The sequence below is a fragment of the Dryobates pubescens genome, chromosome 12 (genome assembly GCF_014839835.1).
Source record: "Dryobates pubescens isolate bDryPub1 chromosome 12, bDryPub1.pri, whole genome shotgun sequence".
In the NCBI taxonomy this organism is placed as follows: domain Eukaryota; kingdom Metazoa; phylum Chordata; class Aves; order Piciformes; family Picidae; genus Dryobates; species Dryobates pubescens.
The window spans coordinates 19,296,034-19,323,179 of NC_071623.1; the positions used below are offsets into that span (position 1 = coordinate 19,296,034).

The window sequence follows — 27,146 nt, forward strand, 5'->3', positions numbered from 1 at the left end:
TCTTCAGATGAGATACTTGGAAAAAATATCCATCACTTAGAGTATTATTTAAATGTTTTGCAAATAATTTTATCTCAGAAGCTATACTTGTCTGGGCCTTAATTTTTTAGTATCTAAAAACTGAAAGATTGTTAAAGAGAATGTTATAATTTGTCACAGTTTATTAATGAAGATTAGGAAAAAATCTGCTAGTAGAATAGTGCCCATTTTGTTATAAAAATGGTATGTTTGTAAGTGCATTTATTTTTCTGCTACAGAAATAATTCCAGGCAGATTAACAGGTTTAGTTTTCTTGCTATATTTCAGTAACCCTTCCTTTTTTCTAACTTTTTTCCTAAGGGACGGGGCTTAAGAAAAGGAAAAAATGTCAAAACTGGCTATGATGAAAACTGTTGGAAGAAGCAGTGTATGGAATTGGTGAATTTAATTTTCCAGTGTGAAGATTCTGAACCTTTCAGGCAGCCTGTTGATTTGGATCAATATCCTGTAAGTTGGTCATCTTAACTATGTAAGATATAATTTTGGCATTTTCCTCTTAACAATTTGGTACCAGAGTAAGCTCTCCACATTGCTCTTGGAGCTATTTGTTCTCTTCATGGCTTTACTCCCAGACCATTGAAAGAAATTTGCTTTGCTTGGTGCTTAGAATTGTGGGCTGCATGCTCTACTGTGTCAAGATAACATCACAAAACAGTTGTAGAGCAGTAGTGGTGTCTGCAATTATCCTGATACCTTAAATCTGGTTTGAAAACACTTGCAATCTTTTTTTGCTTGCTTTCTTACTGTCCCTTATAGGTAATAACATACAGGTTTATCTAAAACTAATTAATTAAAACTAGTCACTCGAGAGACATTGTACAAAACTGATTTACTGAGCCTATGCTATAAATGTGATTTGTTCCTTCTCTTAGCTGTTCATGCTATTCTTGCTAAATCTTCAGTCTCCTTTTGTCTAAAAGCCAAACTTGGAAGGAAAAGAACTTAACAAGCATGCAGTGGTTTTGAGTGGACTCCACAGAGTGAGTTTGGGTATCCCTTAAGGTTTTAAGAACATCTAGAGGTTCTCTAAAGGAGAGAACCTCAACCGGAGAGAAAGATTGAGGCATTTTGATGTGGTTATATTTTTTAAACCAGACTAGTTTGTTTGTCATAATAAAATGCATCAGGGAAAGGCTTACATGGTGATTTACAGCAGTCTCATTTTATCATTCTGATTAACAATAAAAAACAATTAGCTCGTGTGTTACGGTCACTGGGTAATTTTCACTGAAGAAACTCAAGAGAATTGAAACTGGGAATCTGCACACACAAGCACATGACATTCTATAAACTCATGATCCTTCAGAAATTCCGAAGGCCACCTTGAAAATGAGCAGGAGTTTGTATGGCATAATGTAGTGGAGACTAAATCAACTACACCGCTGTCTGTTAATGGTAGATGTTTCTGTTTTCAGCAGATGGTTAAGCTGATCTGTGATCATCTTAGCTACCCTTAAATTAGAGAAATAAAAAATGTTGTTCTTCCTTTATACCTTATTCAGTCTTTTTTTCCCCCCTTACATTCTGTCTAGGATTACAGACATATTATAGACACTCCAATGGACTTTGGTACAGTGAAAGAAACTCTGGAAGCTGGAAATTATGACACTCCAATGGAACTGTGCAAAGATATAAGACTAATATTTAGTAATGCAAAATCTTATACTCCAAACAAAAAATCAAAGGTAACTGTTAATAGTGGAGGGAGGTTATGCTTGTCTTAATGAGGTGAGGTGTTATTTTGCAGTTAGTTTCTTCACCAGTACTTTTGATAAAGCTGCTGGTTGAATAGATAGTGGGGAGAGAAGTATTACAAAAATAATGATGTTCGTTTCTTGTTTATCTGCTGTTGCATAGGATTGTGTGCTCTGCTTGTTCTGCTGCTTTTTTCTTTACATATTTGCATTTTAGAAATTATATACTTGGATGAAGGGTTCCTTTTTTAATACAAGCCACTTCCTCACCTAGATTTATAGTATGACCTTGAGACTGTCAGCATTATTTGAAGAGAAAATAAGAAGAATTGTTTCAGATTTCAAAAATGGTCAGAAACAGAATGAAAAACTACGAAGAAACCAGAGGTATACTAGAAGAGTTCAGAATCAAAGCTCAGTGCAGCATCCTACCAAGATGCTCAGGTAACTAAATTATGAAGATGTATCACAGCTGACTAGTATTCACATTGACTGTTTAGTCTATGAAGACAAGAACAATCTGTTTATCAAATAGTTAGGCAACTCCAGTGAGATTTTCTGTCTCAGTATAAAAGATATGCATAAAACCTTGGGGGGGGGTTTGCAGTATAAAATTGGCCGTGAAACAGCAAAGGGAGCAAAGACTAGGAAAGGGATTTTTGGCTTCTTTTTAAATCAAATTATTTATTAACTGTTTTTCAGTCAGGAAGTCAGTATTTGATGTGACTGGAATAATGAGGAATGATCAAATATTTACTCATATATATTACAAAGATTATAAAGCTGTATATGTTTTTGTCATATGAAGTCGGTCAGTCCTATGGAAGGTACAGAAGTTTTCACTTACTGTAGCAGACTCTTGGTAGCAAGACAGACCTTTTCTTTTTTGCAGAAGAATAAGTGTTTGGCCTAACTGCTGGCTGACATGATTGACTCATGTATTCTTAGTTTGCCTATGGGATGAAGTGAGACAAAATACAAAAGCTAAACATGGTGAATTGTTGAGCTTATACCTTTTTGCTACTGTCCAGCCTTTCTCCTCTGGCAGTGCAAGGATAGAAATAAGAGTTTTAAGGAAAAAAAGAAAAATTACATTTGTTTGCCTTGTATGGCTTTTTTCCTCTTAGCATTTCGGTGGATTACTTCTCCATTTTCAAAATCTTATTATGTATACATGTGGGATTACATTACAGTCAGTCCTGTAGATCAGCTTCAAACTTTATTGGGAGGAGTATTCCTTGGGTTCTCGTTTCTTCTCAGAATATAAAGAAACGCATCAGAATAGGCAGAACTTTTCCTTTGAAATGATGCTTCTGCTTATGTGGGACTTGTTTACAAGTTAGTGCTACTCAGCTGGACTGAGTTTTAGGGCTATCTAGGGAGAGTGTTTGGATAGCAGAAAGATCGTATGCATCTTACATGCCCAGATGATTATCTGAAAGCCTATGACTGTAAGGAAGAAAGTCGTTATAAATGTGAGAATAAGTTCTTTATCAGGACTGCATGTAGCACTCTGCCATGTATAGAAAGGAAAAATGGAATCAGCATGTTTATCTACAGTGCATTTTATTGTAGACAACAAGCTTGCTTTAACAAAACACCTTTTTTGTGCCTTTGAAACTTAGTTGATTGTGGAATAATGTTAGTGTGCATAGCACGCAGTTTGAGGTTTACATGCAATTAATGACAGGCTCAGAATTGAACAGAAATTGAGGCTGCTGTTGCAGTTTCCTGGTAAACAGTAAGAGGATATTGCTATCTAGAAGGCATTCAATGTTAACTTCCTTTTTCTGCTCTGAGGAACAAGTGTCTCCTCTTGTATAACTTTACAAGGAGTGTAGATTATTATTTTAATGAAAGTACTTAATACTTGTCTAAGTTAATCTTTCCCGCATCATATTAGCTTCACAAAGCTAACAGACTCTTCATAAATTTAAAATCCCTTAGCTTAGTCCTACAGTTATTTAAGCCTTCAGAGAGAAGTATTGTTAAAATACATAATTGCTGTTAATTCTTAGTTTTACAGTCTGTCTTGTTTTTACTTCTTTCCTCTTCATTAGAAATATGAAGCAGAAACCATTGAAGTCTCAGGCAAAAATTGAATCTGAGCAGGAAGATTGTTTTACTCAGCCTACCTCAAGCAGAGCTGCCTGTGTTGCAAGCCATAAAATGAATGCTAGCAATTACAACCGTAGTTCTTCTGGTGAATCCTCTGATTCTGCATGCCTGGCTTCTTTTGAAAGGAATGGAAAAGCTAGATCCACAACACTAACAAATTGTTCAGCGTTGTCATCAGGTGGGAAATGAATCTATTTTAGATAAGCATTTTCATTTTGATCTTACCTATGAATTAATTTCCTTTAGCATTGCTATAATTTTGCAATTGCATTCTCAGTTGTTAAAGGAGGTTTGCATTTTTAATGATAGGATTTTTTAATATATGATTTCTATGCACTTTATTTTTGTGTTTGTGTTTTTTATGAACTTCGAGCAGTTTGGGCACATCATTAAATGTTATAAAAAGATCTGTGTACTAACCATGGAAATTTCTGCTTTAAAGTCCCATAAAATTTAAACTTACTTAACAGAAAGCTTGCACCTAACTGGAAATCTATCAGTAGATTAGTTTGCTTCTTCAAGGTAGAGCTCTCTTGGCTGCATATCTCTTCTCCCAGGCAGCCAGCACCAGAACAAGAGGACACAGTCTCAGGCTGCACCAGGGGAGGTTTAGGCTGGATGTTAGGAAGAAGTTCTGTACAGAGAGAGTGATTGCCCATTGGAATGGGCTGCCTGGGGAGGTGGTGGAGTCATCGTCATTGGAGGTGTTCAGGAGGAGACTTGATGGGGTGCTTGATGCCATGGTTTAGTTGTTTAGGTGGGTTGGATTGGTTGAGGGGTTGGACACGATGATCTTGAAGGTCTCTTCCAACCTGGTTGTTTATTATTATTATTATATCCATTTTACTGTCAGGTAGATGGCATATTTTTTGCAGCTTTCATGTGAAGCTTCACCAAAAAAGCTGAATTGAGTAAGACTGATAAGCAAAACCAGACTGGCTGGCTACATGGTTACTTGATGCTCTTAAGTTGTTCCAGAGAGAATAATAGAATTTTTCCATTTCAAGCAGCTGTTTTAGGAACATGATTGCAGTGAATGGATGCCTCTTATTTGAGAGTATTATTTGTAGTGTATTTGATAAATGGTGCTACATAAAATACAGGTTATACAGAAGTTTTCCAAGACACAAAAAACTGTGTCCTTTCCTCCTTCCCCTATGCCTCACCTTGTGTGACCGTTTGAGGCTGTGCCTTGAAGACAAACAGTGCTGGGACACTCTGGCTAAATGTTTTCGGTACTAGAACCAAAACATTCTGATATTCTAAACGAATTTTGTTGGTGCATAGACAAAATGCAACTTTAAATTGTTGAGCAGTTGGAACTTTTTTTTCTCTCAGTTCAGTTTGGTTTGGGAGTTGGGGGAGTTTGGGTTTCAGCCTGTTCTCCCTGCCTGCTCTCTCTGCAAACTTCTGGAGTTGGCCTTCAGATAAGCAAACACTAATCCTGCATGGGCTTTTGAAGCTTACTAACAACTCTTTCCTTTAATAACTTGCCTTTCTTTCTCTCTAACCCCTTTTTGGGAAAAAAGGGAGGTAGGGGGGGAGAGAGGGGTTACAGGGAGGGGATCCCTGCTGGAGGAGGGATTTTTGTTGTGTTATTTCTCTTTGCTGTATATTTCTGTGTATATATTGTAAATACCTGTATATATTGTGTTATATATAACCTGCTTTCCATATATGCTTGTAAATATATAGCTTTGCTCTTCGACTGGGTTAGCTGTGGTTTCTTACTCTGTGGAGGAGGGAGAGCTAAGCCCTCTCTCAACCTACCACACCTTGATAAAAATTCAGCCTTTTTCTAAGGATAAGAATGCAAGTAAAAGATTATCTGTTAGAATATGATTTATGTTGGGTTTTAACATTTTTCTCTTATTTCTGCTATTTGGAAACAGCTGTGTTACTTTACTTGAAACTTAAATACAGGTTAAAGAAGCATCCTGTCACTGAATAGTGTATCCATTTGGAGTGGTATCTTTTGTAGAGCTCAATTGTATACATGTTAAGGTGTGATAATGTATTGTAAGATAATATCATGAAGGTATTTTGATGTTTTCCTGGAAGCTAAAATTGGCAGTGATCTTTTTTTTTAACAGAAAGTGAAATGGAAGCTTCTTTGGTTTCTTCATCTACTTCATCTTCAACTTCTACAAGTAGTTCGGAAGACAGCAAAGAAAGCTCTGTGGCTCTTGTGTCACCTCCACTACACAATGGTGTTTGTAGAAGAAAGAACAGCAATCGTAGGGTAACAAGAAATCGGGCTGCTCAGAGAAAACAAACAGGTGAAGATTGATAGTTTTCTTGGGAATGGCACACTCTGTGTGTGCATAACTGAATGTAACTAGTATGTTTTAAATTATGTATTAAGATACTAACTTTGTAGTTGGTGGTGGTGGTTCGAAAGCTCTCAAAGTACTGATGTCAACTTTTTTAAAGTGGTTTTGTTGCTCTTAGGTTTTTTTGTGCGTTTTTAGTATTCAGAGGAGGAAGATAGAAACAAAGAGCCCAGTGATAGGGAGTGTCTTGCAATGTTTTATATCTTATTGAAAGTAAGTGCAACAAGTTCTGATTTTCACAAAACTAGAAGGAATTTGAGATTTACAACATAGCTACATAATTTTTTGTCATCAGACAGCTAAAGCACATAACTATTAGTGGGAGTATATGGCATTTGTTCTCTCTGTGTTGAACCTATTCCAGGCTTGACAAGATTTAAGAAGCTGCTATTGATATATTTTATTGTATTTAAGATCTCTCCTTTCCTTTACAGGAACACTTCTTCAGGAGAATGGGAATACAAGAAAAACTGTCAGGAAAAAGTTGTATGGAAGTGACTCTGAAAATACTTTGGTGGCGACATCTGAATCGATCAGTAATAGTACTGGTAGACATAGAAAAACTCCACGCAGAAGTGCTGCTGTGGCTGCTAATAAGCTAAGGCTAATGAGTGATGTGGAGGAAGAGGTTTCAAGCTCAGAAAGTATTGGCATTGGATGCAAGAACAGAAAACTGCCTCACCGAAACGCCTCGGCTGCAGCAAGGCGTATGCTACTGGAAGGCTCTGAGGATGACGTAGGCTTAAAGTCTGAAAGTGAAAAAGAAACGGAGGAGCAACTTAGCAAGAGGAGAATTGCTTCTCAATCTGGTCCATCTGCTGCACGAAGAAAATTTGTTAGTGAATCTGAAAATGGAACTTCAGATTCTGAGAGAGACACACAGGCAAAGCAGAAAAACTGGCAGAGCAATGGCCACAGGCAGTTACGTGGGACAGTCCATTCTGTATCTCCCAAAATGAAAAGTCTCGCCCTAGACTTTTCAGAGGAGGACTCCAAAAGCCATAATTCAGAGGATGGGAGCAGTCAAAGAGTTTCTGACCAGGCAACATCTGCATGTAAAAAGCCTGCAGTGAGCAACTCTGAGGATGAAGTGGATTCTGAATTGGATGGATGGAATGGCAGAAAAGTAACGAGTCTGCAGCTTGCTCCTCCCTTAAAAAAAGCAAAAGTCTTAAGTGATTTAGAGGACACAGCAGAATCTGAAACAGAATACAGAGAGGATGGGAGATGCTTTCTCTCAGAAAGCTTGGTGCCAACTAGAATTGTAGGGAATTCAAAATCCGGACCTACTTCCAGCTTCAATCACTCCTCTGGTACAGAATCTGGGATGGATTCCAATAACAGTGATTATTGTGAAACTTCTTCAAAAACAAGAAAGAGGAAGAGAAAAGGAAAAACAAAACTGGTTAGAAAAGGTAACATTTTTAAAGTTAATGCATCTGACTCTTGATACTGACTAGGTGAAGGAGATAACACAACATGAATGACTGGGTAATGACTGGAAGGTTTTGGACTGCAGGAAGTGAAATAGTGTTCCTTGCTGTTGTGAAATAACTATAAATGGAGGAAGAGCAATTGTATGGGATGATGATGACAACAGTGTCTCAAGTCTAGACAGTTTTGGAGCCAGGAGGTTAACAAACACAGCACTGAGAGAAAATAATTACAGTTTGGTGTAGTTCTGTGTTGCTTAGAATTCAGATTGAATGCAGGCTGTTCTTGTACAATTCAGGTGATAGATTTCCCCGTGAAAAACTTGCAATTAAGTCATCATTATTCTTTCCATATTTAACTTGTATTTGCTTATCTGTATAGCAATAGGGAGTAACTAATGCTGAAATACCTATGCTGAAGTAATATTGTTCTGTCTGTGTCAGAACAGTTACATTTGAGAAAACTCTTCTGGGTTGTTGGTAGAAAACTAAGCAATAGTCTACAGGATGTTGTGAACGAGTTCTACAGTATGCAGCTCAAGATTGCAGAAAATCTCAAAAGGAGCATTAGATTCTCTTGCTTTGGCCTGCTGCTGGTTTTGACAATTTGAGTAATGAAAATCTTCTGGGTTTGTAGTCCTTTTACCTTCAGTTTGTGAGTAAAGTAATAGTTCTTACTTTAGATTATCTTTTCTGTTGAAATTTTCTGTGCTAAAGCAGACTTGGAACCATTACTTTCAGTTGAAGTAACTTTGTGGCTTTCCAAAATGAATTTGGTTGAAAGATGTTTTAATTATTGTTATTTTCATGGTGTACACTGGAACCTGAAACTTGATTTGACTTTTGGGTTTTACTCTGTCAGTGATATGCAATGCAGAGGCACTTCAGTGCTGCATTGGTAGTGTTCTGTGGCATCTCTGGCTTTTCTTTTAATATACAGGGGGTTGGATAGTTGTGTGTGGCAGTTCTGTTAGCAATATAATGCTCACCCTCCTATTCCTTACTTGCTTTAGTTTCATAGGTTTGTGGGTGCCTAAACAGTCTTGTATCTAACTGGAGAGTCATGTCACATCTCTAACTATATTATCATACCAATGAGACATTATGTGAGAGGATCACTGTAAAGCAGTTAACAACAGGCAATTGAAGGGCAGAAATCCCAGGCAGTTGCAGAAACAAGACTTGCCTACCCCACTTATTTCAGGAAGTTCAGTTCTTGGCTTTATGTTTTTTCTATCATTTTGTCAGTCACTCAAATGCTTGTGTATGCTGACACCTTACAATTTCATGGTTAGTTTTTTAGGGCTTGATTTTTTAAACTTAACAGACTAATGCTAAGATTTATTGAACACAATTCTGCATGTGGTATCTCTTCATATTGTTAGGAGGTGGTCCTGACTTAGAATTTGAAAGACTGTTCAGAGATAGCTGTTTGGTTTATCCTTCCAAACCTGTCACTCAATCACAGAGACCACTTCATGAACCTCTAAAAAACTCCTCAGCTGTGGCTGAGGGTTTGCATCATTTCCCTTCCCCCCAGAAAATAGTGAAAGATGTTAAGTGCTCTCTAAAAGACCTGAGAGAATACCCCTAAGTGGCAATAGATGCATCATTAGCTTCTTCTGTATTTAACTTTCTTCAAGTACAAGGTGTCAGTATGCTTTACAGTGATATTTTCCCAGGCTTTAAGCACTCTCATGATTTGCAGTTATCCTATAAAGGAAAATGAGTATGTTCAATGTACAAGATTATGTTGTGTGAACTGTTGCACATACCTATACATAGTATTTCATTTTATTTTCAAGACTTCATCATATAACTTCTGGTTTATTATTATGGTGCAAAGACTAATCTTTCTTTCTGTGGTAGGTTGAGAGAGGGCTTAGCTCTCCCTCCTCCACAGAGTAAGAAACCACAGCTAGCCCAGTCGAAGGAGCAAAGCTATATATTTACAAGCATATATGGAAAGCAGGTTATATATAACACAATATATACAGGTATTTACAATATATACACAGAAATATACAGCAAAGAGAAATAACACAACAAAAATCCCTCCCCGAGGGAGGGATCCCCTCCTTGGAACCCCCTCTCTCCCCCCACTACCTCCCTTTTTCCCCAAAAAGGGGTTAGAGAGAAAGAAAGGCAAGTTACTAAGGAAGAGAGTTGTTAGTAAGCTTCAAAAGCCCATGCAGGATTAGTTTTTGCTTATCTGAAGGCCAACTCCAGAAGTTTGCAGAGAGAGCAGGCAGGGAGAACAGGCTGAAACCCACACACTCCCCCAACTCCCAAACGAAAACTGAACTGAGGAAAAAAAAAATTCCAACTGCTCCACAGCTTAAAGTTGCATTTTATCTATTCACCAATGAAATTCGGTTAGAATATCAGAATGTTTTGGTTCTAGTACCGAAAACATTTAGCCACTGTCCCAGCACTGTTTGTTCTTAAAGGCACAGCCTCAAACGGTCACACTTTCTCATCCACCTCCCTCAAACATTGTTTAGCCTTAACCAGGGTTTACAGAAGCTTAGTGCCCCACAGACAGTTATCTAAAGGCCTCAAGGAAATTAGGAAGTTACTCAGGCTCAAGGAGGGGGTTGGTTGATTTCTATACCAACAAAACAAATCAGAGTTAAACTTTGCTGGTTCACATAGTACTCGGTCAGAGTGGAAGCCAGTCATGTTTTGGAGCAAAAATTCCTCTTGGTGTTTTCAGTTGCTTCCTACATCAGTTAGTTTGTCAACTGAGAAAAGAAAGAGCTTTCTTCAGTACTGCATTATAAGAAAAAGAAAAATGTTTCCATGTCCAGGCAGATTCCTTTCCAGTGAACCCTTTCCAGTATGCAGTGCTAAAAAAAAATAAGGTGGGGAAAAGGATTATTTTTTTTACAGCCTTTTTTTCTTTTGTAACTTTAGACTTGTCAGAGCTATGTTGTCATACTCACTTTCTAAAAGCTACAGAAATTGGGAGGGTGAACTACCTTTTAATAGTTTCAAATAGCTTTGGCCATCTATCTCAAGTATGCTTTAAATGTCAAAACTCTTGAGTCAAATATGAAACTTCTGGGGAGTTCTTTTGGAGACTTGTGCCATTACTTTGAGAGTATTTGAAGAGACTTCTAATACAGCAAAAAGGGATGATACTTTTACAGATACTTAATCTAGTGGGAATTTCACAGAATGCCAGGTTGGAAGGGACCCCAAGGATCATCTGGTCTAACCATATTAGTAATAATATAGTTTAAATGAGATGGCCCAACACCCTTTCAAGCTGAGTCTTAAAATTGTCCAATGGAGGACAGGAGGGGAATCCACTATTGCCCTTTGGAGACTATTCCACTGTCTAACTCTTCCCATGGTGGAAAATTCTCTTCTGGAGTCCGATCAGAATCTCCCTGGGAGTAACTTGTCCCCTTTGCCCTGTGTCTTTTCCATGTGAGTCCCTGTAAAAAGGGGAAGAAATTCTACACAGAGAGAGTGATTGCCCATTGGAATGGCTGCCCGGGGAGGTGGTGGAGTCACCATCACTGGAGGTGTTTAGGAGGAGACTTGATAGGGTGCTTGGTTGCATGGTTTAGTTGATTAGGTGAGTTGGATAATAGGTTGGACGGGATGATCTTGAAGGTCTCTTCCAACCTGGTTTATTCTATTCTATCATCCTGGTATCTACCCTTTATGTACTGGTACATGGTAATAAGGTCTCCTCTAAGCCTTCTCTTCTCAAGGCTGAACAAACCCAGTTTTCTCAGCCTTTCTTCATATGGCAGCTCTTGGAGTAGGCAGTTGGTAACATTTCCCTTCTTATGATTGTCTAGCACCTCATATTTAATGGGAAAACAGAACTTGTTCATTTAAAAAAAATCCTTAGACTTTTTCTGTAAACATTTCCAGTGAAATATGCAGAAGCTGTCACGCTGGGTAGCCAACACAGGGCTTCTGGCCTCTTCAGCTCGGCCTTTGAATGCAATATCAATATGTTAACTATTTGTCTTGTAGTGTTTTAAACCTCAATGAAAATATGATTTCTCTTCTTGACATTTCTTTGCAGTTTAGCCAGAGTGTTAGCTTCTACTGTATCATACCTTCTGTGGGCATGGGTGTAAAACATTGATTTGTCTTGCAGCTGCAGTTGGAGCAAAACTAATCTTAATCATATTTTGTCTTTGAAACTTTTTTTTTTTAATTACTTTTTGTGTTTAGTTGGGTTTGTTAATTACTTCATTGCGATACTGTGTTTAGTTGGGTTTGTTAATTACCATCCTTATACTTTGGCACTAGCTTCTTTAGTAATCAACGCTCATCCACCACATAAATTTGCCAGTCATAAACGTAACTTCATCATTGTTTTCCATGTGCAGTTGGTACCACACATGGGCAAGCATATTCTAGTAGTTTGTTGCAGAAAGGTTGGACTCCTTTATCCCCTAATTTTGTGTTCTATCCTATGAGATAGCTGCAGAAACTTTGGAAATATGCATTATCTTCATCATAATAAAGGCCTTTCCTTCTTTTCCCCCCACCTCCACCCCCTCCAAACATGCATCTATAAACACCTAAGCACCTATCTCTGTGAAAAACTGCCTCAAATCACTGTGTACTTCCTTTACCCTAATTTTTTTAAACTGCTTTTCTTGGAATAGTTTCAGGTGATGTCTTTAAGCATTTATTTCTCCTGATGGCCAAAGGGGATTAAGTTAATTCCACATTAAGTCTGGGCAGTCTTCTTCACCTTTCCAAACTGCCCTTCTTGAATTCAAGTGTAGCTCAACGCAGATGTCAGAGAATATTAATAGGGCTGGATTATCCATTTCCACATTTATGAACGGGTCAAAAAGGTTTTGTGCCAGTAACTTGTGTGCTGTCCCTTATGATGTATCCTTACATTTACTTACACTTTGAAACGGGAAAATACTGTAATTTAACATGTTAGTGCTCTTTGCTCCTGCGTGTTCAGACTTGCCTCATAGCAGCAGTCATATGTTGTGTGTCTGCTTAATAGTACTGGAGGACAGTGTATAATTCAAGCTTTAGCTCTTCATTTTTTAGGTATGTGCATTTGTTCACCTTTTATACAGTGTTATGTCATATTCAGCAGAAATGTGGTACCTATTGGCCATAAAAAATCACATGGTACAAATAGTGATAGTAATGTTCACTTGTAAGCTCTGGAAATCATTAGAACAAAACCCAGTAAATTAATTATCATTTTGAAACATCAACATAGGTATATATCTGAGAGTACATAAAAGGCTTTACTTTGAAATAATGACCAGCTTTGGTATCTGAAGATATTTTTAATATCATGTGCCATAACTTGAATAAATGTAATGAGTATTATGAGTATTAATGTCAGAAGTAAGAGAAAATGTTGCCCTGACCTACCTCACAGGTGACAAATTGGGGAACATAAGAGCACAAATGATTTGCAGTGTTGACGCTTCTGGTTAAGCTGACCAGAAGGAGCAGGAACTGAAACTTGTTTGGTTTTAAGTCTCAGGGTAGTGTTCCAGTGTCTGGGTGGTTGTCATTCTGGGATGTTTGGCTGTTAGCAGTTGGAACGAAGTTAGCAAGACAAGCTTGTTTCTTCCCTCTGGAAAGGAAGATGAGACAGCATGCCCTCTATAAACTCTTCCTGATTCCATAAACATCTCCTTGAAAAATTGTTTAGTTGCCTGGTGTTCTGCAAGTACAGAGCAGCTGACGTGATTTTGCCCTCTGTTTGCTGAGTACATGTAGAGAATCATTAAAAGCACATGAGTAAGAACAAAGCTTACTGTTATCAGGAGATAATAGGCTAAGTGTACGGTAGGGGCTTTAATGGAGAGCATTTTTCTCCATTTCACTCATCAGTAACAGCTGCAAGAAAAACAGGAGGGGGATGATAATCTTGGAAAAACAAACTTTGTGAACCACTTCTTTGCTAAAACAGCAAAATGTTGGGTTATCAAGGATGTAAATCTTCAAGAACTACTGATTTGCATTTTTATTGATACATGTAAGTAATTCTATTTAGAAGGTAAAAGTTGGAACCACTGACCTTCCTAGCATCAGCCCTATGATTTACAGATGAACTATTTGTTTCAGAATTCAACACAAGAAGCAAACACCCTGTTAACAATACTGAGTGGAATATTCACTGTTAGAAACAATATTACTGTTTTAAGTTGCTGAGGAGCTGACAAGTTTCAACGTTCTCCAATTCTGGTTCTCTAATTCCAGTTCTAAAATTCCAAAATCCATCCTGAATTTCCTCTTTTTTTTTTTTTTTTCTTAGAATAAAAGGATCTCTAATGTGTAAAATTTGTTTTGAAAGGTCATTCTAGTAAGAAAATTACAGCTTCTACCAAAGGAAGTATTAGCAATATGAAAGCACTTGTTTGCTAAGTAAGGTGATTTGTAATTTTTAAGCTAATTATTAACCATGATGCTAAAGAATGTCACTTTCAAAGCAAAAGAGCAATCCTGAGAGTAAAAAGTGTGACTGGGACTGACTGACTGTTTAGTAAAGGCCTAAGATGAATTGAAAGTAACAGTTGACATTTTAAAAATTAAGAAGAAAAGAAAAATGGTTTGGTTTATTACAGCTTGCAGTGTTTGTGCTGAATGGATTATTTCAGAGTGTAAGTTGTTACTGAAAAGACCTTTTAAATCTTTATTTTGTAGGATCAACATCTGAAGAGACTGGACAAAATGCCAAGGTGCTCAGGAACAGGACGTGTGTCATTAACTACAAGAAACACATAAAGCTGTCTAATGTGACTGAGAAGAAGAATCCACGCAGATGTGCCACTTTGGCAGCTAATAAGATTAAGATAATGAGTGATACAAAGGAAGAATTATCAAGCTCAGAAAGCGTTCACACCGTAAGAAAGAACAGAAGGCAGCTTCATGGCAATGTGTCTGCAGCATCCAGGAAGAAGCTGATTGGCAGCTCGGAGGTAGATGCTTGCTTGAAGTCTGAAAATGAGAAAGAACAGCTTTCTGGTGGGAAAAAACTTTCCTGCCCTGAATTGTCTGCTCTTAAAAGAAAATACATCAGTGAGTCTGAAAATGAAAAAACAGAATCTGAGGCAGAGATAAAAGTGACTGAAAAGCAGAACGATGATAACCACAAGCAGGCACACAAAACAGTCTGTGTGGTAGCTCTTAAAAATCTCAAATGTGATTCTTCAGAGAATTCCACAAACCACAAAATGGAAAATGGGAGAGACTGGGGAAGTTCTAGTCAGTCAACTTCAGCCCACAACCATCATGTGAGCAGTTCTGAAGAGGAGGTAGATTCTGACTTAGCTAAACATGAAACAAAAAATACCAGAAAAGTATCAACTAAAAAGTCTAGATTTTCTTTCAAGAGATCAAAATTACTGGATGACTTCAAAGAAACGGAAGAATCTGAACCAGGGGGGAAGAAGGATGAAAAAAGCTCAGCATCAGGGAATATGGAAGCATCTGGGACTGCAAGGAATTCAAAACCCACTTTCAGTTGTTCTTCTGATTCAGACTCTGAAACCGATGACAGTATCTATAGTGATGCCACAGAGACAAGAAAGAGGAAAAGGAAATTGGAAGTCACTAGAAAAGAAATCAGCAGTTCCAACTCAATTAAGCCTTCCAGAAGACCCCAGCGAAGGAAACGTTGGAAACCCAGCCAAGAAAATGACTCTGAAGATTTGGATTACACCAAATACAGAAGAGCTAATCGGCGCTCTAAGATACGAACTCGGAACGGTGGCAGACGGACTGTGAGATACAACGATTGCGACGAAGACGACTATGAGAGAGGTTTAGATGATGTAGCTCGTGAAACGTAACCTTAGAAGGAAAAGCCAGCCCACTCTTTTTTCCTTTTTTCTTTTTTTTTTTTTTGTTCTTTTCCCCCCCTTTTTTTTCTTTTTTTTTTTTTTTAATGGTAATAGCACTAGAACTCATGATGGACGCTGGCTTTTCTTTGTCCTACATTTCAGGGAATATATTTATATTTTTCTATGAAAAAGTTATGAATGTGATTAGATGATGACTTTCTCCTTTTCATATTTTGACTTGCACTTGCCTGCCCATGTAGCAGCCTTTAGCACAGATGCCAAAATGTGCCTCATTATAGGGGCAATTTTTTTGTCTTTACTGGTATTTTATTACATATAACAAGAGTTAAAAAAAGAGGGGGGGGGCGGAGGGGGGGAAGAAGTTAAAACACTGCGCAACAGGTTGATAGCAGTATGTTGAGTATTGTTATGGGTGCTGCAATGGAATACTACCTAGGTCATACATCATTCAAGAACAGACTTCAGACATCTCTAACGCTGTATGAAACCATATACAGTAGTCAAACAGGCTTAGAATTAATACTACACACTACAGAAATCTGGTGGATGCTAGCATTGCATCAAGAGAGTGCTGAACGGTCACTAGGCTAGTAACTTGGCAACTCATGGGAGCACAGATGCTAAGTGTTCTGTGCTTCCATCGTTGATGAACTTGCAACCAGAACCAGTTACCAGTGGAAAAAAAGTATTTGCCAATTTAAAAAGTGTATTGGTGCTGGTGAAGAGAGGGTTTATGCTGACAGGTAGTACTATCATTAATGTGACTTCTACACTGTAAAGTGAAGAATACAAAATGCAGGTGAACTCTTGGGCCTAAGGGGGGGTTGTGTGTTTTCTTTATAAAATAGAAAAAAAAAAAAAAGAAAGAAAAAAAATTAAAACAAAATGCTTGTTTCTGTTTTCTTTATGCGTGAAAGGTTTGAGGTGCAGGATTCTTAACATTCCAGACCTTTTTTGCTACGTTTCTGTTGTTCTTCCATATTTAAACTTTTAAGTGCTTTAATGTTAGACTTCCCATTGATTAAACCTTACCAATTTCTGACTATTGCAGTACATCTCCTATTCTTGAAATGTTTGAGGTGGCTGTTGTTATCAAATAATTCTCGTGTGGACAGTGAGAGAAAATTCCTCCAGGTAAAATGTATAGATTGGTTGGCCGTGTGCCAGCTACAAGAAGGTAGAGCATCTCGGAACTCTGGCCTTGCTTTTCCCTGGAGCTGTGCTGGCCAAAGCCTCACAGTTGCTGCCTTCAGTCCAACACCAGGTGCTTGATTTTTCTCTCCTTTCCTTCTCTCCACTCTAGGGTTTTTTCCTGTGCTCTGCTGGTTCCCTATCTCACAGAGATTTAGTGATTCTTCACTCCGATGTCTCACTCAGATTTAGTGATGCCTGATCTAGTTGTTCCAATAGGAAATAGATTACAATATTAGATTTATTCTAAACTAGCTCATTTTAACCAAAATAGCTATTTTATGAATTAGTTTTCCAGCAGATTGGACTACTGGTAACACCTAGAAGGGTTCTGAAGAAAACTTTGTGCAGCTACATAATCAGAATCAGTAATGCCAGAACTGTTTGTAGAAATGGAAGTGAAGTAAGGGAGAAAGGAGTCCCACATGCTGCTTGCCAGCACTTAGTGGGAATCACTTCAACAACATTGCTGGCATTGTGTGCCAAAAGGTGTATTACCATCATATCATTTTGGGGTCTAGAATGTTACTCAGTATAGAGACAATTTATTTTTCCCTTAAACCTTCTATATGAAGTCCAAACAACTTCGTATCATTCTTGCCCCAGGAATTTATTTAGAGCATAGTCCTTAATATGATAAAGTTTTGTAAATTCAAGATACTTGATTATCTGAATATTTAAGTCGGTTTCTAAAATATGTTTAGTGATGAAACTTTGAGGTGGCTTTGTGTATCTTACCTTTTAGGGGCAACTTTGTTAAAAGAGAGCAAGTCAACTGGTATTTTTATATTATCCATAAACCAAAGGCATTGTTCAGCAGCTGCTTATGATCAATGTTCTATGGGGTATAGCCTCCAGTATTGGAATAAATACTGGTATAATAGCTCTTGAGTGAACGTCAGAGTTGTCATTTATCTTGTCTAAAGAGCCAAAATGGGGCTGGTAGGTTTCCATTTCTAATTCAGGCTCAAATTTAAGATGTTTTTCCCTCTTGCCCTTTCTCAGTTGTGTGTTCTGTGTCACACTGTGCTCATGCACTACATGCTCACAGTGACACCTGAACCTCTGTATTCGTGTATCTGAGAGGAAGTTACTAGCCTAGGGACCATAACCATGTTTCCTAAGCAGAACAGATGCTGATTTACGTTTCCTAATTGTATGCATACAGATTGCAAAGAGCCAGTAGGAGAACAAATGATTAAACTGGAAAAGGATTTTCACTGGCTTAAGGTTTGATTTTTATTATTATTTTTAAGAATTATTTATTTATTGAAGTATACTGACTCTTTATCAGAACTGGCTCTTTTAAGCCTTGGAGAAAGCAGTTCTTTCATTTTCCTGGTACTTTTAACCAGTCGGCATTCTTTCTTTGGTCTGGCTGTACTCAGGGAAGTAAAGCGAGGTAGTAGACCTGTAAACGTAACTTCATTTAAAGCCGCTTAATGCAGTGCGGTTGTAAGCTGGTGACCGGGGTGGGGGGGAGGGGGGGCGGTTTCAGGGTGAGGAGGGTTATTGTTTTAAAGCAGGGTCCGCATCTGGGATAGTTAATAGGCTAAAGGGCAGCATCGACGGAGAAAAATACTAAAACTAGCTCAGAGGCATAGGCGCATCAGATCATTTAGTATCGAACACTTTTATGATGTATATGTAGAAGTGGACCAAAGTAAAGCTGTACACAAAACTGCACTGTCACTGTACTCTTATTTGCATGTCTGGTACATTTAACCTTGCTTTGGAGTTTTGTCCACGTACCCTACACATGCGACCACTCCCTCAACGCTCCGGACCGCGCTCCCCGATGGAGGATCCTCCGCGCGTGCCTCCACTTACACGCTCACACGCTGTGCCCCACCAGCCATGGGCTCCCCACCTTCACCCCGCCTTTCCCCTGCCCCGCTAAAGTGCCGACGCTAGTGGCTGGTACGGCAGCATGGCAGACTCCCCCGGGCGTCGAGGCCCGCCCCGAGGCCGGAAGGAGCCGTACCGCTACGGTACAACGGCGCAGCAAGGCGGGGGAGGGCTCAGCGGCCCTCTCCGGGGAGCGAGCGGCAGCAACCAGTGGGAAAAGGAAGTCTCCGGCAGCCCGCTCTATGGTCTGAGGAGCCAGAGCGTCCCCGGGCGGGGCGGAACTCGGTGGTTCCGGCGAGCCAGAGCGTCTCGGCGCGCAGGCGTGCTGCCCGGTGGGGCTTTGCGGCGGGGCGGAGATGGCGACTTTCTTCGGGGAGGTGGTGGTGGCCCCGTCCCGCTCCGGCGTGGACGATGAGGAGGAGGCCCGCGAGGAGACCCCCGAAGACCGGGAGATACGCAGGGAACTGGAGAAGAAAAGGTAGTGGCCCCAAGGGGCACCCTCGCTGCACTGCTCACTGCTGTGGGGCGGCCTTCCCACGTCCACTGCGACGGACACCCCTGGGGCGTCCGGATCTGGGACATGGGGCTAGGGCCCGCGCCTAGGCCGAGCAGGGCAGGGTAGCGCAGAGCAGGGCGAGCGCTGCTTCATTTCCTTCCGTCTCTTCTGCTAGGGAGGTCGACGTCCACTGGACCTTGAAGTCCGGCGCGACTACAGGGAGCTCTCCCGGCGAGCCGTTTGTGTGCTCTAAATTTATATTAGCAATAGGACATAACGCTGCAGGTAAGTGATACAGACTGCGAAAACAAACCGTGTGACGCTCCTAAGATGCTGCTACTGTTTTGATGTTGGCTACATTTGAGAAGGCAGGAGGGTAGAAGAAAACGTGTGTTGGGACAGTCCCTTTCCTACAGCGTATTTTAATATTCTCTGCTCTAAGATGGGCCTCACAGGTGTCCAGCTCTCCATTTAGGGGGCAGAGTTTTAATGCCGAGGCAGCTGAGCTGTCTAGAGAAAGCCAAAGTTAGTCTCCTTATGTGTGAAACTCTTGTTGTTTTCTTCTGTTTGATAGACTCTCACAGGTTGTTAATTGACAAAAGTTTCCTTCCAGTACTGGCAAGTGCTCAGTGTAGTCAAGTATTTTGAAATAGGGATCTGTAAGACCTGAATTACGTGTCAGTAAGCTGTAATTAATTTCTAATGAATAGAGAGTTGGTTTTTTTAAATACTGTTTTCTTGTTAAGACCCTCCATTGTTTCATATTCTAATTCCCCACTTGTTCAAAAAGCCCTCTTTTCAGGTGGCCACCTGGGCACACTGCTGACTCATATTTAGTTGACTGTCAACCAGTACCTCCCGGGCAGTTGCAGCTTTCCAACCACACATCCCCAAGTCAGTAGGTTACTGTGGGGTTGTTGTGACCTGGATGGAGGACCTGGGTCACCACTAAACCGTGCCACTCAGCACCACATCTACTCCTCTTCCCCATAGCTTCAGCATACTGTAGTTGAGTTGTTAGAGGGAAAAATGTCAGCTGGGTCCACAGAACCCTCACTCTCAGTGCCATGTGAAGTGCTCAGATCTGTAAGAATGAAAATTTGCATCACTCAGACATTGCTCAGATCAAAGGTCACCACAGTAATGTAGTTCCTAAGAGTACCTGCATTGGGTGTTAGGGATCTCTACATGTAGAAATGGTCTTTTAAGTCTTGATACCATGAGGTTATTCACATATTTGGTCAATAAATGTATGTGGCTAAAAAAAAAAAGTTGCTGCATTTTCTTGAGATTGCAAAGACATCATTTCATTTGGGTTTTGTTTGTAGAGATTTTATTCTTTATGATTTAATGGTATTCATTGTTTTTTTTCACAGCTTTCCTGTCATCTTTTATTCTGGATTCTGTATGTTGGGAAGTAGTTGGAATTGTGAAGCTCTGGAATGAGTGGTGTCGAACGTCCAATACAACAAATGTCCTCCCTACAGATTCTTACTGTTTGTTCTACCGACTAATATCAGACCCAACAGTAAGTGACTTATGCACACATTCCTTGTCTTCATCCACCCCATACCCTGCCCAGGGCAAACCAAGCATTAAAACTGCAGTATTCTGGATTATTTTCACCCTTTGAAGGGTGGTGGATCTCACTAGAACTGTCTGAAGTTCTGATGTATGAAGTTCAGTACGAAGAAGATGTATGACAGACTGATTGCCGCACATGAGTTGTAAATGAAAAGTTCTTGCTGAAATAAATATAGAAGCCCAGGAAAACCAGACAAGTTCTGGCTGCAGTCACTTCATCTTGACATGTGATTGAGTTGTTGTTGTGGGCTTTAAGCCACTTGCTTACTCAACTTCTGTTTGTTTTTTTCACTTTAAGGTTTTGCTGTGCCGGTGCAGTTGCTACGTTGCTGAGGATCAACAGTTCCAGTGGCTTGAAAAGGTAAAACTGGCAAGACAATAAATTGAGTAATGAAGTCTTAGGGGTGGGGACCCTTCAGGCTAGTGTAAATGCCTCTTCCTTACATTGTAAATGGGACAGCATTGTAGACAACTGTTTTCTCTGTGGCTTCCTTTTCTCAAATATTCAACAGATTTACTGTCTCTAGATTCTATGAAATCCCTGTCTAGACAGTGCCACTTGTATCTGCTGTAACATACCAGCTTGGTGCAGTTATCTCTTTTGTTTTCATTTGTTGCTCTTAACTACTTTCCAAACCTTTTTCCTTTTTTGCCTTAAATTTTCTGTGGCTTCTTTAAGCTGCTTTTCAGCTCTGGAAGAATCTCCCTCCTTAAGAAAGAGTAATATAGCTGCATTTGTACAGCTGTCAAAACATCACCAGACAAACCAGCTGTGAAAATTACAGCGGATAGTATCTTTATTGATGGGTGTGTTCTGTTCCTTTCACAAGGAGGAACTATCTGTCCTATTTGTTCATAGACTTAATATGCTAAATCCTTAACATAGCATCATTCAGGTGCACAAATGCTGCTGAGTCATTCAGGTCCCTTCATATAGCATTATGTTGACTTGAGTAAGATAAACCCAGAAAAAAGATGTTCTGGCTCTTGATTTCTTAATGGGTTGGGATCACTGATTAGCCTTAAGGAAGCATGGCTCATTTTGTCTTGCTGTCTGTCTGCTAACCTTTCTTACTTTAAAACTCTGCTGGTCAGATGAACAAGCAGAGATTCTTAAGTTATTATGTTATGCTGAGATTGTGTAAGGCTTGGCTAGAGATATAAAGAGTGAGATGAGAACCGGTGTCCTCAGCCTGAGCTGGGTGCTATCTGCTCCGTGTAGCTTGCCAGCTGGCCCAGCCAGCATGTGAGAAGGATTACATGGTTGTGAGGGAACCAGAGAGATTATGGGAGTAACTTCACCAAATGACAAAGCATTTTCAGACCCAAGTTTGTGCAGCACTGGGTTTTTAGGGTTCCTTGGCTTGTTGAAGAGTTCAATGTGCAGAGTAATGGTGCACTTTGGAGTTCAGAAGCCCTAAGACCTAGGACACTTTGGGTTTGCTATATCCCACACATTCTTGCACTTCATTTAAACTGGGATTACAAAAGAGAGATTATTGTGAGGGTTGCACTCATCCCCCTTTGTAATTTTCCAGCTGTTCACTCACATGTGTTATTTTAAATGTGGGTGGTCATGCACAGTAGGAGTGTACAGATGTACCAAATGAATGTTTTCAGACTTTGTGGTTGGTATCTCGGAAACATTGTGCTGTCAATCTTTTGTTTCTAGTGTGAATTACAGACCTGTTCTGTATTCTTCATAGATTGTGATTCACCAAGCATTTTCACAGTCTTCATGAGTCACATCTCTACTTCTCTATGTGTTTTCTCAGTTGGTGACAGCACGCAGATGAAAGTTTTGCACTAATGCATACCAGGCAGTGTTTCCAACAAATTGAAAGTGTGTGTGCTTCTGAGCAGTGCTGTCAGTTTTATGTAACAGTGTTGTGAGGGAGCAGTCAGCTTCCCTCTGTGATTGGTACCATATACAGAAACAGGTGAGTTTCTGTCAAGTTGGCCAGATTTCCCTGTTTACTTATCATAAATCTGAAGAAGACAGTGCAAAGGGAAAGAGCAGGTTTATCATGCTTCTGCTCATGTGGACATGTTCCTTAGAAACAGCGGACCACTGTGCAGCAGGTTGGTGTATTGTGAAAGCATGCAATGGACCCAAAAGTATGTTTTCCACAATATTTTTTTAACTCTCTTTGAATTTGAGGAAGAGTGTGGAAAAAAATATTAAGATTCTTTTTCTCAATTCAACTCAAGTATAATTAGGTAAAATCTGATTGCTTAAAATGAAGACTTACTTCAAGTACTGTAGAACATCAGGGGAGCATGATTGTAATTTCAGCTGGCTTGCAGGTTAGCAAGATGCCTTCCTGTCATAAACAGCCTGGTTTTCTTTCTTCAAACATCATCAATGAAAATAGTAAGTTGTGATACATTTGCATCCCTGAAGGTGTTCAAGCAGTGTGTGGTGCCGGAACTTAGAGACGTGGTTTAGTGTTGACCCTTTAGTGCTGGGTTGAAGATTGTACTGGATAATCTTGCAGGTCTCTCCCAACCAGACAAATTCTGTGGTTTTGTGAATAGGAAGTACTGAAAATCCAAAGCTTCTCAAGAAAATCAGTAGAGTTGCTAAAGATGTAAGCTGTTCTTTGGGTTTTTTTCTCTCTATCTGAAAAGCAGTGCATGTGAAATTTCTAGCTAAAGGTTGTGATTCAAATTTTAGTTAGTCCTGCAAACATGAATTAAACTGTCATTTGCCATCTGCACTGAATTCTAAATTAATCTTTGTGGGTTTATGCTGTTGGTGTGAGAAGATAAATTTTGCTTATATATTAACGTTTTCATTTCAGGTTTTTGGCTGTATGCAAAAGGAGGGCTTGCAAGTAACCATTCTTTCCACGTGTCCTGTGGCTGACTATAAAACTCAGGAATCCACTTTAACGCTCCCATCTCCCTTTCTGAAAGCCTTGAAAACAAAAGAATTCAAAGAGCACGTCTGCTGCCCACTGCTGGAACAGCCCAACATTGTGCGAGATCTTCCTGCTGCTGGTATTTTGCAATTCCAATTACTTAGAAGGCTGCTGGTGGCAACAAAAAATCCACACTGAATTCCAATTAGAATTTTTACTTCGTTGTACAGACTGGCTAACAGCTTGACATTTTACATGCTACCTTTAAAAGCAGGGGAAAGTTTCAAAGTCCTTTTACCCCTTATGTGTGGGACATAAGTACTAGCAAATTATTGAGTGTAGCCTCACAAAGCATATTGTGTATTGGGATTTGGGGGCTTTTTCCTTGTGAACTAAGTATGCTTTATTAAGAGTTATTCTCATCTGAAAATCCCAGCTGGGGCTCATACTGGAGGTAAAGCAGGCTTCACAGTGCTACTGATAGACCTCATGTAAAAGTTAGATTCAGTTTTATTATGGCCTGTAATAAAAATCTCAGGCTTTTCGTTACCAAGTATAAAACTAGTGCTAGCATCATGAAGGAAAACTTGATTGGCAGGAGCTAAAAGTGGATTATTTTTCTAGAGAAAGTTCATCTTCATACTGTGGTTTGAGGTTTTGTGTTTGGTTGGTTGTAGGGGGAATTTCTTTTTCATTGTTTTCTTCACAGAAGCTTGGATTGGTTTTTGTTTATCAGTAATACACAATTTCCATTTAAAGTATTTGCCAGAAAGAAATACCAGCTGCACTTGGCTAATTTTTGGTGGTTTGTTTCCCTGTATCCCTGAGGAATGAGGGATGCCTGGTCTACCAGTCAGGGTCTGGAGTAGTTAAGATACAAACTTTGAGACTTTAGAAGCTTGTATCATTTTTGTTTGCCAATAGCATGCAGTTTCCCGTTAAAGTAATTGCCAGAAAGAAATACCAACTGCACTCTACTGGTTTGGAGGATTCACCTTCCTGTGTACTTGAGCAATGGGGGATGGCTGGCCTACCAGTCAGGGTCTGGAGTAGTTAATACATACATTTTGATGCTTTTGAAATTGTGGCCAAAGCAAGTGTGATTTTATGCATGAAATCCCTTCTGTGCTGAATGTAACACACAGTTTCTTTTGGCTTGTATTTAGTTTTGAGCTACTGTCAAGTATGGCAGATTCCTGCGGTGTTGTATCAATGTTACACTGATGTCATCAAACTGGACACGGTTACAATTGAAGCGTTCAAGCCTCTGCTTTCCTCTAAAACCCTGAAGAGTTTAGTCAAGGTAAAATGTTATATTTAACAGTGAATAGGAGATTTGGCCTAGTTCTGTCTTTCATCTCTTGCATTCTGCCGTTGATGTATCCTGGAAAGGCAGAAAAGCACAGACTTTAATGACAAAGGACAGTGATTTCTGGTGTAGTACCTGCTGTAACATAGCATGGATCCGCAGCTTCCCTCAAAACTTCATGACTTTTCAGGCTCTTGTAGCGGTATTACTATACCAGGAGGTAAATTCCTGTGATTGTTTAGGCTGCAGTTTCCTTTGGAGGTGATTTGTGTTAAAACCTTTAAGGGTATTTTTAAGTTATTTTTTATTTTCACATCCATATGCAAGATGTCTCTGTTGTAGTTCTATATATTCCTGTCTTGTGCCATACGTGAAACTTCTTAAGAAGTTCGTTTTTACCTGTAACTTCTTTCTGGAATTACAAGACTGAATTTATAAAGGTGATTCCTGACAGTTTTGCACTAAACAAGCAGCTGTGAAATCATGGCATTATAGCTACTAACATAAATGTTTTGCTTCTTCTGAAATGTTTTCAGTTGAAGTGTAGTAGTTGATTCAAAACACTCTCCTTAGTTTTGCCACTGACGGAAGAGCTTTGTGTGTACTTAAGTATTTATTTCAGCTTTAAATGTGGGAACTGTGAGTTGGTTTTCATTGCAGCTTATACCACTCTGCTAAGTGAGTCCAACAGACTGATACATAAATATTGAAACCCTAAAGGAAAGCGACAGCAAGCATGCAGGTTCTTCCTGTTATATATGAGCAAAGGGGGAATTAAAATTTACGTGTGTCCCTGCCCATGGCGGAGGGGTTGGAACTAGATGATCCTTGTGGTCCCTTCCAACCCTGACTGATACTATGATAATCCCGTTCTGTGGTTGAACTGCATGTCCCTTTGGTGCTTTTAGCAGGTCTATGGATGCCTTCATTTGGAAGACCTGACTTTTGGTCACAGTTAACATTTTAATAGAGCTGGTATTTAGACTAATGAAAACTGGAACAGAGGACAGTGAAGCTGGTTTGTTTTGTTACCAGCAATGTAGCTAATGCTGATCATCTCTTCCTTTTCCTAGGATGCAGCTGAAAGCACAAAGCTTTTGAAGAAGTTACTGACAACCAATGAAGCTCACAATAATATCTACATCTAGAAGGGACATTTGTGATGCAGACTGCACTTTTGTAAATTCAAGTTTCTTCTTTAGAGGACGTTTTGGAGTTGTAGTTGTTTCTTTAAAAGTGGAATAAATTCCAGTAGATTTTTACTTCTGCACTCATTTTTGTTACTTTTGAATGCATCACTACCAACACATACATTTCCTCTGCGTGGCTTGGGAGACTTTCTTCTGGAGTGATTTTTAGGAAAGAGGTCTTGGATGTGAAAAGAAACTTCTTTTTCTCCTCCTGAAGGGATTGTCTTACTGAAACATAAGCCTTTTTTATGAGTAAAAGAGGAAATGCAGTTAAGGAATTCTCTTAGGTAATGAGAACACGTATTTTTTGCTTTACTTTGAGACAGCAGAGTTTTCTTTGTATTCAGTCTTCTTTTAAGATTTGTCTGTGGTGGAGAAAATGCACTCTGCTGCTTTTTACATAAATAATTAACGTGTCATTTTGTGTGTGTGTATTTATGAATGATTGATCCAAAATATAGTCAGTGAACTATAGTAGACGCTTTTAAAACACTTACTGGTGGAAAATAATCTGAAGCTTGCTTTGCAAATTAGTAAGAGGCAAGAATGTGAAGCAGTTTTGAATTGCATGGAAGGGCTGCAACTTGGATTCACTGAGTAGATTGTCACACGTGTTCAGCGTAGCACCGCCTGCAGATGTGACAGGAAGAGAGATGTGTCCATGCTCCTCTGTTGCAGCTCCCATCTGCAGTGCCTTACTGAGAGCTTGCCTTTGTCAGGTTGTTTCAGCTTCAGACCTTGAGCAGGAGGTGCAGAGGCACACGAACATTCCCTGCTGCCACATCTCTTAACAGTGGTGGGAGCTTTTCCCAATGAAACTGGATGCTAGATTCACAGGCTGCTTCAGCTGGATTTGTCAGGGTACACTGGTTGTATCTGTCCACTTGAAAAATTCCAGATTGCTGACAACGGTAGGAGTAGTCCAGGGTCTCCTGTGCAGACTGTGTGATTGGTAAAGTTTTAAAGTGTCTGCACAGATTTTTAAAAGTTGGTAAGGACTTCAGCAGTGCATTTGAAATATGCAGTTCTGACTTGTGTGTCTCCTCTGTTTGATTTAACATTTTGTTTAAGAAAATGATGTTCAAGGTATTATTTCTTGCCCTACCAGGTAATTAGTTGGTGGTGTCCCTGGACAGGCATCTTTATATTGCATGTTGCTTATCCTTTTGGAAGAAGAGGATAACGGCTTCAGACTTTTCTTCTAGGTTTAACTTTGACTTGACA

The 27,146-nt window shown here is 39.5% G+C and overlaps 2 protein-coding genes across 3 annotated transcripts in view; both read left to right on the plus strand.

The window, feature by feature from the left end:
• BRWD1 (bromodomain and WD repeat domain containing 1) overlaps positions 1 to 15,462 on the plus strand; it is a 53,735-nt gene extending 38,273 nt beyond the window's left edge. Inside the window, exons 35-41 of the mRNA XM_054165772.1 lie at positions 340 to 486; positions 1,572 to 1,724; positions 2,008 to 2,177; positions 3,794 to 4,029; positions 5,945 to 6,130; positions 6,619 to 7,599; positions 14,281 to 15,462. Of these exons, the coding sequence (XP_054021747.1) occupies positions 340 to 486; positions 1,572 to 1,724; positions 2,008 to 2,177; positions 3,794 to 4,029; positions 5,945 to 6,130; positions 6,619 to 7,599; positions 14,281 to 15,428 (3,021 nt within the window). The 3' untranslated portion in view covers positions 15,429 to 15,462. The remainder of the gene's footprint in view (positions 1 to 339; positions 487 to 1,571; positions 1,725 to 2,007; positions 2,178 to 3,793; positions 4,030 to 5,944; positions 6,131 to 6,618; positions 7,600 to 14,280) is intronic.
• A 3,333-nt stretch (positions 15,463 to 18,795) lies between these two features.
• Positions 18,796 to 26,559, plus strand: PSMG1 (proteasome assembly chaperone 1). 2 transcript variants are annotated; one of them, XM_009905832.2, is made up of 7 exons: positions 18,796 to 18,957; positions 19,151 to 19,260; positions 20,352 to 20,503; positions 20,858 to 20,920; positions 23,364 to 23,562; positions 24,590 to 24,726; positions 25,806 to 26,559. In XM_009905832.2, exons 1-7 carry the CDS (start codon positions 18,836 to 18,838, stop codon positions 25,878 to 25,880), a joined length of 858 nt encoding a protein of 285 aa, XP_009904134.1. In that variant the 5' UTR covers positions 18,796 to 18,835; the 3' UTR covers positions 25,881 to 26,559. The 2 variants fall into 2 exon arrangements, with proteins under 2 accessions (XP_009904134.1, XP_054021992.1); XM_054166017.1 differs by lacking the exon at positions 19,151 to 19,260.
• Positions 26,560 to 27,146: the final 587 nt, after the last annotated feature.

What these genes read in the sequence shown, in the direction of transcription:
- PSMG1 (XM_009905832.2), top strand. Translation starts at nt 18,836, where the DNA reads ATGGCGACTTTCTTCGGGGAGGTGGTGGTGGCCCCGTCCCGCTCCGGC. An exon ending in AGGGAACTGGAGAAGAAAAG is followed by an intron (nt 18,958 to 19,150) that starts GTAGTGGCCCCA and finishes CTCTTCTGCTAG; the next exon opens with GGAGGTCGACGTCCACTGGA. An exon ending in GCGAGATCTTCCTGCTGCTG is followed by an intron (nt 23,563 to 24,589) that starts GTATTTTGCAAT and finishes GCTTGTATTTAG; the next exon opens with TTTTGAGCTACTGTCAAGTA.